Source organism: Seriola aureovittata, chromosome 5 (genome assembly GCF_021018895.1).
Source record: "Seriola aureovittata isolate HTS-2021-v1 ecotype China chromosome 5, ASM2101889v1, whole genome shotgun sequence".
Classification (NCBI taxonomy): Eukaryota; Metazoa; Chordata; class Actinopteri; order Carangiformes; family Carangidae; genus Seriola; species Seriola aureovittata.
This window is the reverse complement of record NC_079368.1, coordinates 23,440,104-23,453,576: the sequence shown is the minus strand read 5'-3', so window position 1 is coordinate 23,453,576 and position 13,473 is coordinate 23,440,104. Positions and strand designations below refer to the sequence as shown.

General features: G+C 38.4%; 2 protein-coding genes across 5 annotated transcripts in view; one reads left to right on the top strand and one right to left on the bottom strand.

Moving 5' to 3' along the window:
• Positions 1–5,700, top strand: part of gldc (glycine dehydrogenase (decarboxylating)) — a 47,407-nt gene extending 41,707 nt beyond the window's left edge. The window contains exons 20-25 of the mRNA XM_056375547.1: positions 2,109–2,250; positions 3,099–3,210; positions 3,365–3,460; positions 3,585–3,757; positions 3,872–3,952; positions 4,617–5,700. Coding sequence (XP_056231522.1) covers positions 2,109–2,250; positions 3,099–3,210; positions 3,365–3,460; positions 3,585–3,757; positions 3,872–3,952; positions 4,617–4,757 — 745 coding nt within the window. The 3' untranslated portion in view covers positions 4,758–5,700. The remainder of the gene's footprint in view (positions 1–2,108; positions 2,251–3,098; positions 3,211–3,364; positions 3,461–3,584; positions 3,758–3,871; positions 3,953–4,616) is intronic.
• Positions 5,701–6,256: 556 nt separating this feature from the next.
• Positions 6,257–13,134, bottom strand: zgc:114041 (uncharacterized protein LOC574425 homolog). 4 transcript variants are annotated; one of them, XM_056375552.1, is made up of 5 exons: positions 12,070–13,134; positions 11,312–11,553; positions 11,084–11,227; positions 9,381–10,151; positions 6,257–8,218 (listed from the first exon to the last, which is right to left on the bottom strand). In XM_056375552.1, the coding sequence occupies exons 2-5, from the start codon at positions 11,517–11,519 to the stop codon at positions 8,034–8,036; spliced, it is 1,308 nt and encodes a 435-aa protein (XP_056231527.1). In that variant the 5' UTR covers positions 11,520–11,553; positions 12,070–13,134; the 3' UTR covers positions 6,257–8,033. The 4 variants fall into 4 exon arrangements, with proteins under 4 accessions (XP_056231527.1, XP_056231523.1, XP_056231525.1 ...); XM_056375548.1 differs by having other exon boundaries at positions 11,312–11,584; positions 12,328–13,134; XM_056375550.1 differs by having other exon boundaries at positions 12,328–13,134.
• Positions 13,135–13,473: the final 339 nt, after the last annotated feature.

Genomic DNA, 13,473 nt, shown 5'->3' with positions numbered 1-13,473 from the left:
TACTATACTATGATGTTTTTATGACTTTTTATGCCTTACTATACTATGACGTTTTTATGACTTCTTATGCCTTCCTATACTACGACGCTTTTATGACTTTTTATGCCTTACTATACTATGACTTTTTATGCCTTACTATGACTTTTCATGCCTTACTATACTATGATGTTTTTATGACTTTTTAAGCCTTACCATACTATGACTTTTTATTCCTTACTATACTATGAAGTTTTTATAACTTTTAATGCCTTACTATAGTATGACTTTTTATGCCTTACTATACTATGACATTTTTATGACTTTTCATGCCTTACTTTACTATGACCTTTTATGCCTTACTATACTATATTTTTATGACTTTTTATGCCTTACTATATTATGACTTCTCATGCCTTACTATACTATGACTTTTTATGCCTTACTATACTATGAAGTTTTTATAACTTTTAATGCCTTACTATAGTATGACTTTTTATGCCTTACTATACTATGACATTTTTATGACTTTTCATGCCTTACTTTACTATGACCTTTTATGCCTTACTATACTATATTTTTATGACTTTTTATGCCTTACTATATTATGACTTCTCATGCCTTACTATACTATGACTTTTTATGCCTTACTATACTATGACTTTTTAAGCCTTACTATACTATGAAGTTTTTATGACTTTTCATGCCTTACTTTACTATGACCTTTTATGCCTTACTATACTATGACGTTTTTATGACTTTTCATGCCTTACTATACTATGTTGTTCTTACAACTTCTTTTACTTTACTATACTATGTTGTTTTTATGAATTTTGATGCTTTACTATACTATGATGTTTTTACAGTATTTTATGCCTTACTATACTTGGACGTTATCATAACATTTTATTTGTCATTATATTGTTAAGACCAGCTCATTTAGAGCATAACTAAGAAGGGGGGGTCCACACAGTAACCATTTAAAGAATCCAAAGTTATTAAGGATAACTTAATTTAACCTAAGCAAACTAGAAAATGCGTCAGTGTTGTAGTTTAGGTTTTGGTTGCTATGAAGATGAAAGCCAACTTATACTACATGTACAAGAACTGCGGCCTTTACCAAACCCAATACACAACCAAACAATCAATTTGGGTGGTTGAAAGGCACCAGCCCTCTAGGAGGGCTGTGAGAGAGAGGTCACCTTGAGTCTCTCAGCTTAAATAGGCTCTACTCAGATGAAGTCAGTCCGGTAATCAGGAATCACCTGGGGAAAAAAAACAAAAAAAGAATAGGAACAGTTCAAAACAAAATGGAGTGATACGGCTCAGGGCCATCACAATACTGTAATTTTTTTCAAACTTTTTTAAGCCTAACTATAACATGATGTTTTATGACATTTTAAGCCTTACTGTAGTATGTATTTATACCTCACTATACTATGATTTTCTCATGCCTTAATATAGTATCACTGTTTCAACCCTCATTATACTGTTTTTTCTATTCCTTACTATACTATGACATATACATTACATATATGTCCCCTATAAGAGGATTAGAGATTATTATGACATATATCTTCATATATCCAGAGGATGTATATGAGTTTATAATATAAAGGAAATACTGATATCAAAATGAAACTTAAAATTTCTCCAAATTTCTTATTTGATTTTCTTATATATATTAAAGTTAAACATGCATGTCTATCTTTTATATTAACATATAAAGTCAGGATTTGGGATGGATATATATTTATTTATTTGATATTGACAAATTATATTGTTCCAATTTCTACAGGTTTCATATGTAATTTTCACAATTTAGGCTATACTTGAAATAAATATGTGTCTTATATGTTAATAAACTGTTTGGTTGACGGCATTAAAAAGCCAATCTTGTTGTTCTGGAGGGGTGGCAGGATTGTTATGTTCCTACCAATCTTGAGACCAAACCTACACCCTTGGTTTAATAGTCAAAACCAGGACTGTGTGGTTGTGATTTGATCTCAAAAATGTTTGGGCAGAACTTATGTGTTTATGCAGGACCCCATCACTCATAGAAAGAGTCTAATTATCTAAACAGGCTTTTACACTTTTGAACCTGACTATGAAATTCATCTAATCCTCATCAGGAAGGCCCACCTTGCCCCGTTCCTGCCGAGCCACCCGGTGGTTGCCATGCAGTCGGTCAACACCAGCAGTTCCCTGGGCACTATCAGCGCTGCCCCCTGGGGCTCCAGCGCCATCCTGCCAATCTCCTGGGCTTACATTAAGGTCAGTGATGTCTGTGGTTAAGATGACATTGTGCTCCAGTACCAAATCATAAACTTGGTAGTAGAAGTTCTGAAGCAAAATCCCACTGACAGAGAATGGTCCAGCATTCAATCCAAGAGATGTACAAACAGTGCAACAGTCGGATTCAGACCAGTTCAGTAAATAAAGACCTTATTGTTAGTATTATTTAAACCCTATAGCCTGTCTCCAGTTGTAGGAAAAAAAAAAAAAAAAAAAGATATTTAATCTTAAGTGACCTCTTTGGGTCTTCGCATGTTGCTGCCACATATGAGATGTTAAAGTCACTTGGCTGTCATGTGAATTAAATGTCACATGATCTAAAATGTGATTTTGTGATAAACTGTCTGGGAAGGAATGTCAGGGTTGTCATTGTAAGTAGCTAAGTAGTGTTTTCAGGACACTTATCTATTGTTTATAAGGAAGGAGTGGTCCAAATGGATTGATTGTGCATATTTTAGAGGGGACAGATGATTTTAAGAGGAGTGAAAGAGTGGGCCTGTGATAGTCTTCAACATTGAAATAGCAAAAAAAACTATTGTTTTCTTGTGTCTTCATGCAAAGCAGGATTAATTGAAGTTTTCAATTGAAAATTTTACATGGACATTTTAGCAAAAACTAAGCTACATGGCTGAATGTCATTAGTCAGTGATGCAAAAATAAGATGTTAGTGTCTACATAAAGAGAAATTTTCTTACCATGGATTTGAATGATTATAGACTGTATTAATTGGTGTGTCAGTGTCAGTTTTAATAGCCAACATTTTTAATGAAACTCTTCGGATTGTTGAAAATTAACTGCTGACATTAATCCTGTTTGTGGTGTTCTAGATGATGGGAGCCAAGGGACTGCTTCATGCTACAGAGGTGGCCATCCTCAATGCCAACTACATGGCCAAGAGGCTGGAAGGTCACTACAAAGTCCTCTACAGAGGCAGGAAAGGTATGACATTGAAAGCATGGTTTCTATCAGTGTGTGTGTGCTGTTCTACTCTCTACACTTCCAAGGTTTACTGCAATCAATTTCAAAAGACTTAATGCTTCTAAGTTTCAGTTTTAAAGTGTTCTCCCTCATGTCCTTGTGTTGGTCTGAACAGGATTTGTAGCCCATGAGTTCATCCTGGATGTGAGGCCATTCAAGAAGACAGCCAATATCGAGGCTGTCGATGTGGCCAAGAGGCTGCAGGATTATGGTAGGCTGAATTCTATACATTTTGTACCTTATTTTTGTCCTTTATAACCACTTAAAGTTCGGATATCTATGAATATGAAGCCGTCTCTGATTTGGGTGGGTTTTTTTTGTGCTGGTTTGTCTAGGTTTCCATGCGCCCACCATGTCATGGCCGGTGGCTGGTACACTCATGATTGAGCCCACAGAGTCAGAGGACAAAGCTGAGATGGACCGGTACTGCGATGCCCTGCTTGCTATCCGACAGGAGATTGCAGACATTGAGGAGGGAAGGATGGACTCCCGCATCAACCCACTCAAGGTATGCTACTGGAATGATTTGTCCCTTTGTTTGGGGTGAAAAGATGCACTATATTGTATGATATAAAGGCTGTGACATCTACCATCTGAGGTCCTTATTTATGTATGTGTGCAGATGGCACCTCACTCTCTGGCCTGCATCTCATCCTCCAACTGGGACAGACCATACTCCAGGGAGTTTGCTGCTTTCCCCTTGGTGAGTGTCCTCATCTCTCTGACTTAACACACTCCCTGCTAAAACTTCTGTTTAGCAAAAGGTGCTTTAGATAAGAAATTCATGGTCTTTGTCGACCCCTAGTGGTGAGAAGTATGAATTGCAACAACATTGGAACAATTTCTTATAGCTGCATTAGTTTCATCTACACATCACAAAATTTGTTCGGATTTTAGTTTTATTACAGTTAAATGATTGTACCAACTTAAATATTAAGGATGGTGTTATATTATTTTTATTGACTGCGAATCCCCTGAAACAACATAACCAATAATATGTTAGTCTCTCTGGTTGTACTTTCCTACTTCCCTTACCGGTATGTATTCGCCCCAAGCCCATTATCTTACTTATCTCTCATGCTATCTGGCCATGCAGATAAATGGTGCAATATATCCATCCGAGATTTCTGCCTTTTTCGGCCAATAAAAAAAAAAAGAGATGAATAGCATTTTCTTTGTCAGGCTCGCAGCTTTGAAATATTACATGAAAACAATTCAACACATATGGTGTCATAAAAGTACTTGTATAACTAACTCAACAGTACTGTTTCTGATTTTGTCCTAACTTAACTGTCTCCTATTTCAGTGCCTTATAGTAAATCACTGACTATCTTCTCACCATTATGTCCCCGTTTTTTACTTTACAGCCCTTCATAAGACCCGAGACCAAATTCTGGCCGACCATCTCCAGGATTGACGACATCTACGGCGACCAACACCTCGTGTGCACCTGCCCACCTATGGAGGTCTACGAGTCTCCATACGAGGAGAAACGAGCATCCTCATAGATGGTCCCCCTCATCTGGTCCAGTCCCAATGTCCCACCTAAGCTCTAAGCACTCAAAATGCTACTTTGTGAAATCGCATTAGCTGGGGCAGAAGTTTTTCTGCTGTGTGTGACACTCTCATTCTAGATGTAGTTAAATAAATTTGTGAGCGACATTTTCTGTATTTTCATAAAATAGCCTCTATATTATTGTTTGATCAAATTAGGTAAAAACAAAAATGCAGTAGTAATGCTGTCAGGTTCACATCAAACCAGGCAGTCTTGGCTGCTATCGTTTTCTTCCACCTCTGTCAAAGGTATTTTTTTTTGTTGTAAGACTTTCTCTGGCAAACCTTGTTTTTAACATTAGTGTCCTGTAAACTGTTAATCCCCTTAAAAGGAGCCTGCAGCAGTGCAAAAAGTCTGTAAGAGAGCCTTCAAGCACTTTCCGATTTCACAATTAACAGCCCTGAGCCTTTAGCCTACTTATTACAAATGGGTGTCAAAAGTCTATGAGTTGGATGTTGGGACTGGGCTTCTGTCTGATTGCACCCTCTTCACCGGGGTCATGGGGTTTACCCCTTCTCGAACTTTAATGGACCAAAGGTGCAACTTCTAAGCGCTCTGTAACACACCTGTGAAATTCTGTACTTTGAGCTGAGTACAGTTCATTTTTTGACTCCCAGCATCATATAAAAAATGCCCTTGGTGCCTCTATTCTGTTGTGTAAAATAGCTGCCTTTACTTTCCCTATTTTTTTTTTTCCAAACATGACAAAATATAGGAGTTAGTTTCCTTGTAGGCTTTTGTTAATATGCATCTATAGTATGAAAATGTTTTAAAGTATGTTGTGACATTTGTTGGCTACATAGCAAATAGTCTTAATGTTAATTTTAAATGAATTATTTTCTAATCTAAATGTTGTCTCTTGAAAAAAAATGTCTGTATTAAACATTTGACTTTAAGTGGATGCTTTAAGTTCTCATTTTAGGCAACACTGCCACAGAGTGGTGACTCTGGGAATATTTTTCAATTTCACACACACACAATCTTGACTTCATACTATAAAAACAAATGCCCATCGCAATTTCCCAAAGCCCAAGTTGACATGTTTACATGTATTCTCTGACCAACAGCCTGAAATCCAAACATATTTATCAAACTCACATTTGAGAATTTGGGACTAATGCATTCTTGGCATTTTAGCTTAAAGGAAAAAAGACTTGCATTATTTTTTAGATGTAATGCAGATTAATCTCCTGTCAATCAACTAATTGTTTCAGCTATAGCTGAAGCCTTTAGCCATGCGGAAACCAATTTGAGAATTGGTTGCATAACTGTACTTTAACCCCTAAGCAATTTGTACAGCACATGCCACAGATTCCTAAAAGACACTACAAATATCCTCATCCTGATATCAGTTTCAGTGGACAGCGCTTGAAAGTTTGACCAGGCTGTTTGGGATCTGCCTTTAGTTTTTCCCAAAGATGTATGAGGGTAGAAAAATCAGACACAAAATCATTAAAATCTTTAAAACAATAAGTTTATGTCTTAAAATGTGTTTTTAACTGCTTCCAGAGCTGGTGACATAAAAAAAAACATTTGATATATTGAGACAAACCTTTAAAAACCTTTAAGGCTGAATTTCACATTTCAGTTAAAACATAAAAAGATGCAGAGGTAACATGATGCTATTAAATCTACTGTTACAACAAGGTCCTTAAAATGGCTTTAAATGTCCATTTTCCAAATCGGGAAACTGCGCACGAGAACTGATTTGAGTGGACAAGATGAATAATTTTAAGTCATAACAGCGTCATCATGACCGCAACAACAGAATACAGCCTTTAACCACCACACAAGTGACACAGAAAATCAATATGTTGCGTCAGAGAAACCTGAGCAGAAAAGTTTCCTTAAAAGATCATGGCTCCTCACTGAGGCCTGACCCACATGTGGTTAACAGCTGTGTTGATATACAGGAGTCGTATATCTTCAAGGAAAGTAACAAAACGATACTTTTGCTTTTTAAAAAAAAAACAACAAAAAAAAAAACGCTGGGTATTAATCAGAAATAATATTCTTATTTATCTTTAGTCGAGCCCACACAGAGAAACAAGTTCTGCTGACAAAAAAAGTGTCAAAAGGCTTCATCAAGGGGACTAAAAGAATAAATAAGCTTGAATGATTCATGCAGTAATACTGATACTATGAGCAAATCCCATGAAAAGGCCAAAACCAACAACTTCATCCTTATAATGAGTATCACTGATATGTCTTATTCCTGCCACAGAGTTCCACTGTTAAAAACGCATCTATGTTAGCACTGGGTGACATGTTGATTCATTATCATAAACACAGCCACTGAAATTTATTTTGAGTCCATCCCATAGACATAAATACAAGCAAACCAAATCTGCACCCCCAAATGTCTGTATATAAGGATGGATGTTTTCTTTGCCTGTTAGAATGAATGTAAGATGTTTGTATGAACAAAAGTGTGTGAGAGGTTAGCAATACAGTTCTAGACTGAGCTGTGTCTAGAACTGTTGAGGGATTATTTGTGTTCATGCCTTGTTGCAAACAGACCAGCACTGAGTGGAATTCTCTGAATCTCTGTGTGCTACGTTTGTCCTCGTCTACAGTTGATCTTTAAATTGGACCCCAATCTGACTGCTTGAGGTTCCACAGAAATCCTCAACATTTGAGATTTAGTTTCAGTAGTAAGTGTTACAGCTTTAAATCCTGAAGTTTGCCGAGTTCCGGGAAAAACCACCATAATCAACCCTGACAAATTACACTGATTTTAAAAGATCGGACTTCAGTAGAAATAAAGGGCCTTGTGGCTGAGAAGCACAGACAGGGTAGGGAGGTCACACTTTGATGGTTAAGGTCTTTTACATGGGATTTGGTCTCAATAAAACAAAGCACTAAAAACATTTAGTGTGAGCTCAAACAGACGTAGAACCCCTGTGACTATAAGTCCCAAAAATGAACTGCCATTTGGAGACACAGCTATAATGATGTGCAGTGTTTTGGAGTTTAGCTTAGTATGTTTGGCTGCTTATTTGTTCAGAAGCTGTGGTCCAGGGGGAAAAAAGAAAGCGTGGATCCTGCAGAGAGTCAACATCTTGCAACTAGGATTCAAAACTTGCTGTAAAAATTATACATGTTTGTCTTTGAGTGTCTGTCCGACAGACATTGCACCTCATTTACATACTCAATCTTCTCTGCTGATACATACATCAGTGGCATCCAGGGTCATTCAGGTAGAAAATGTCTTATGCAACAGTGTCTCTCACTTGACTTGTCCCGTTTCCCAGTCCTCCTGTTGGCCGATTGCCTGATGAGCGTCAGCCTCCACGGCTTTTCTCCTCTGAACCAGGCGGTCAACCAGGACAACGAACACTGCTGATGAAATGAGGCACAGGCCTGAGAGGTAGAAGGCAGTGCTGTAGTCGTTTGTCTCATCCACCAGCCAGCCTGAAACACAGAACAAGAAACAGAAGCTAGATCACACAGTTGTGCCAGGGCTGAAAAATAAAATAAATGATCAGATATATCTATTCCTACAGGAGACATGAAGTGAGATGTTTTTGCCATTTTACCTTTACCTGCACTTGTGGATTGAAAAACATGTGTCATATGTTCCTTCTTAAATTTGTTAAATCCAATCTGGAGAAATGATTTGCCTCATTCAGAACTGTTATTAGAAAAATTAGTGAGTCTGTTAAGTGATCAGATTAATGTCTCTTTTCTGGAATTGAATAGAATGATATTGAAATAGAATGATAAAAACTGAACACGGCATCCAACCAACAGAGTGATAAATAATTATCAGACATGATTAACAGAAATAAGACAATTATCCCACTTTGCAGAAACTATTTAAATCTCTGTAATGTTGCATAGATTTAAATATAAAAAGAGAGATATTCAAAGTAAGGTCGTAGGTTGCTCTGTGCCCCTCTGTGTACACAGCAGCCTTCAGCCTGATAGACTAACCAATCAGATCATGCTGTGGGTGGGACATTACTCCAAACCACAGAGTGGAAACTATAGACCAGAGGCAGGTGGCTGCATCAAAGCCAAAGTAGGGCATTTTTAAATTAAAGAACATAACGATACAGATAATCGGAAAATGCAGAATATCCCTACTTTTTTGTTATTTTGGGATGATGCAAGACGATTTGGTGGGGCAGTTGGAGCATTTGGTGGGGCACTGCCCCCCAAGCCCATGCCTAGAGCCGGGCCCACATCGGAATGATCTAATAGGACTTCACTCCAAACATAGTGCGAATGAGTTCACTCAATGGTAGGGACAATTCTGCCCTCCCAAATATTGGTAGGGACATGTCCCTACCGTCCATATGCAAACCTACGCCCTTGATTCAAAGATAAAAAAGAGATCTGGGCTTCTTTAATTTAGATCCAAAACCAGACTAAAAGTCTACAGCCATGCTTGTGGCCCTGTGAGGCTGTATCTGTATCAATGTTGTCACATTGCTTCACCAAGAATAAACACAGAAGCATGTGAGTGCTAATCCTTTTGCATTTCATTTACACTCCTTCACATTCGGCTCCATATTCTGGCTACTACAGTTCTTTTTTTTTTTACCTGATAATCTAAACAGGGACTGCTCACCTGCAGCAGGTGGACCGATGAAACCACCAATGCTTCTGAAGAGCATAAAGAGCCCCAGTCCACTGTCGAATCCCTCTAGGGTTACAATGTCCACGATGGAGGTGACGTGAATGGCCACCACGCAGCCGAACAGGAAGCCGTAGAGCGAGGCGAAACCCAAGATGGCCCAGTAGTTGTGGCTGACTGGCAGCAGCATGAGCACGACCCCGAGGAGAGTGACCACCATGGTGAGCAGCTGCAGGTTCCTCAGTAGCCTCATGTTGGCTACCCACCCACAGATCAGCCTTCCAGCCAGGTCAGCCAGCGCCAGGACAGAGAGAATGGAGGCCGGCCAGTACTTATCCATCCCCAAACTGTTGGCAAAGGGCACTAGAAAGAGAGGTGGGATGAAGAAACCTGCTGCTGCAAAGATGGCGAACAGGATGTAGAGTAAAAGCTCAGGCTTTCTCAGCAGGGAGAACTGGAAGATAACCTTCCCCTTTGTTGGACTGTCTTCTAGACTGTCTTTGGCTTTTTGGATCGAGCCCTGCTTCGTCTCCAGAGGTCTCATGAGGGCACCGCAGACACACAGGTTGAGCTGAAGGCCTCCGATGATGAGCAAGGCGCCCTGCCAGCTGTACGTCTCAATGAGCCACTGGAAGAAAGGGCTGAACATGACCGCGAACACACACTCCCCTGAGCTGGCGATGGCGTAGGCGATGGGACGCCACCGCAGAAAGTAGTGACTCACCATGCTGGTGGCAGGGATCCACGAGAAGGAAATGCCTGTTCCTGGAAACAGAGGATGGAAACCTTTAATCATCCAAACTGGTTTATCAACCAAAAAAAAGCATCACCTTCAACCCACCCAGCCAGCCAGATATTTTTTGTGCCATATGGATATAAAAACACCAAATAACATCTGATTGCTGAAGCAGAATTAATAGGTGAAGACATATTTGGCAAATCCTCAGATTTAATGCTGGATGCAGTAAAGTGTTGGCGTCGTTATTTGAAAAACTTACTGAAATTATTAATCAATTATCAAAATAGTTGAAGATTAACTTTGTCTTTACGCTCAAACATGCATTGGAAAAGTTCCTTTATAACATTCATAGTTGTTTGTTTTGTCATTAAATAACCTCTTTATCTAATAACAGCTGCTTTCAGTCATAAAAATAGATGGGAGTCCCATGTTTTGTGACTCTAGCTTTTGCATGAGAAATACAACATATTTGTATGGCTACATGTTATTATCTCCCATTCTACTTCCTACACTTTGTCAAATGGTGTTCATGCTGTCATAAATGTCAAATGAAATATCTAATTCTAATTGTATGATTTCTGTGTGTTGAATGATCAAACCTAAATAACTTGCCTCTGGAAACTGATTTTAGGAGTTTGTGAATACATGTGTAAAATGTCTTTAAACCATAATTTTGCTTCTTTAGAGATTCATGCACTTACTGGTATTTATAACTAACAAATAATTAATGTGAAGGTGTAAATAGTTAAATGTGTCTTATCTTGCTTATTTTAAGTGTGTTCCCACCCTCTCTCCATCAAATATGAAAATTAGTAAAATTAAAACAATTATAAATGGCAACATGTGGGTCTCACATGTTGGCAGATTTGATTTGCCATTTCTCAGACTATAACTGACCAAACGGAGTGAGTCAAAAGAGCAGAAATGCTTTCTGGGTTTCAGAGTATGTCCTGAGTACCTTGCAGGATGCCCATGGTGAGATAGAGACAGGGTAGACTGAGGTCCAATGATGCCAGCAACATCCCTGAGGCAGTCAGCAGGCCTCCGATTATGATGACCACTCTTTGAGAAAACTGTAAAGTCAATGCACTGGCTACTGGAGCTGAGGAAAGTATGAAAACAAGACTGTAAAAACACCTCGAGTTAAAAACAACTGAAAACTTTGGGCCAAAAACCATATCTTTACCTCCCAGGTGAAACATGGCAATGGTAGTGGAGGTGACCCAGGAGGTGGTGCTGGTCAGGACTCCGAAGTGACTCTGGATGTCCAAGAAGAAGAAGCCGAAGTTCTTGAGGACAGCAGCAGTTAGGCCCATGATAAAAAAGGCCGACATGACCACGACCCAGCCATACCCCCCGTCAGGAGGTCCAGCTCTCGTGGACTTCATCTTCATCAGCTACTCTGCAGGCTGCTCTCTCCTGCCTGTGCTGAAAGGTTGCTTTTCAATAAACTGACAACCTGCAAAGGTAGGGCTCATGGAAATGAGCATGCAAAATTCACACAGCTATGTGATCAAATGACTTTAAGGGCAGTCAAATATTGTAACACATTGGCCTTGGTGCCAAGCAGCTCAGGGCATTTACTTATTTCCAGGACTTCTTTAAGTACAATTTTGACATACTTGTGTTCAGTTTTTGGTAACCTAAACATTTTTTAAAATACTTTTCATGTTATACAGGACCTTCATACATGTAAATGTTAGACACCAGTCTAAAACAACAGCACCACAAAGTACAGCCTCAAAAACTTACCAAAATAAGTTAATAAAAATGAACATTTAGTTAAGGTATGAGGTTTGGACTACATTACCGCTGTTTAATTAAAAATACTTCTGATAATTAAATAATAATTTGATAAATTACTTTCGTCTTTATCTTGTTTTCATTTTAAAATATCTTGTGTGCAAGACATTAAAAAAAATGTCGGTGCGCAATCAAACTTACTTTGGATAGTTGAGGTGCATTTTGCTGCTAATACTTTATGTCGCTACTACGGCGTATTTTTTTAGTGATATTAAAACTTTTTTACTTAAGCGCAGGATCAGAGCATTGCCTCCACCACTGCTCTTTGTACAAGGCTTTTAAACGCACTACGTTTTCTTCAAATTAAAAACATAGGTAACACAGATTTAGATGACACACCCTACCCAACTCACTAAGTTTGAAACAAAAAAGAACATTTCATTTAAAATTCAAGCTCACGTTTTTATCCGTTACGCTCCTACTCTCGGCGTCCTCGACATATTTCTGCTCCTGGTACAAACATTGTTCTGAGGTGAAGCTATCAAACCCGTCTGCCTTTACATTCGCCTTGCGCTCTTATTCTGAAGTTTAAGGTAATCACATTGCAACAGAAAGAGGCTAGCGTTCGTTCTTAGGTTTTTGGTTTGGTTACACCTTTTTTACACGTTCATCAAACTCGCAAACACAGCGACAAAAGAACAAACGCTGGGACTATTTAAAGCAGCTCTAAAGATATCAACATCGTGTTCAAGACCGATGTCCACCGGTCAGGCGACCTCGGCTCTGGTGAAGCTAAAGCTAATCCGCAGCGTACGCAACATCCGGATTTCATAATAAAGTGTCGAACTCGATGTAACTAAAGTTGTATGCTGTGCAAAAGTGTGGCTTCCCCTGGGCAAATGACATATTTTGTTGACTTTTGAAGTGAAAAGAGGTAAATACAAGTGCTGTGGACAGATGAAGTTAATTTTGGCCACAATCACCAAAAGTATGTTTAGAGAAACTCTTAATATGGCTATTATTTGCTACAGGGGCTGCATTGATTTCTTTTCACTTCAAAAATCTACTTAACATGTAATTTAGCTAAATAAAGCTTCTCCAAAGGGAGCATAAACAAATCAATAGCTCTGTTAAAATGAAAGGCGAAGTTGCTCTGTAAAGAGATCAGACTGACCTTTTTGTCAAAGCCTATTTATAGCTCAACTGTTTCAATGTGCAAATCTATGGAAGCCTATTTCCACCAGAAAAAAATAATGTACAAAGACTTTATTAGTATTAGTATAGTATTATATTATATAAAATATAGACTTTATAAAGTATGATATATCTTGTTTAATTTAAAAGTCTAAATATTAAGTAAAAAACATATTCTAAACTTAAGTTAATTGAGTTTAAGTTATCAAATAATTTTGACTTCTTACTTTACACTAAATATACTAAATTTAAAATAACATTAAGTTGCAAATACCTCAAAATTTAACTTAGTATACGAGTATTTATTACTTTCCTGTAAATGTGAAGTCAAGACACTTGGTGGAAAGCCCTTAAGCCCCCTCTCCCTAGTCACGGCTCTTACTGCAGTTACATAATGAGGTCTAGTCAGTA

Coding starts and splice junctions, on each gene's coding strand:
- zgc:114041 (XM_056375552.1), bottom strand. CDS start 11,519: ATGAAGATGAAGTCCACGAGAGCTGGACCTCCTGACGGGGGGTATGGC. Junction 10,152..11,083: donor CACCATGGGCATCCTGCAAG/GTACTCAGGACA, acceptor CTCTGTTTCCAG/GAACAGGCATTTCCTTCTCG. Junction 8,219..9,380: donor CATCGGTCCACCTGCTGCAG/GTGAGCAGTCCC, acceptor TCTGTGTTTCAG/GCTGGCTGGTGGATGAGACA.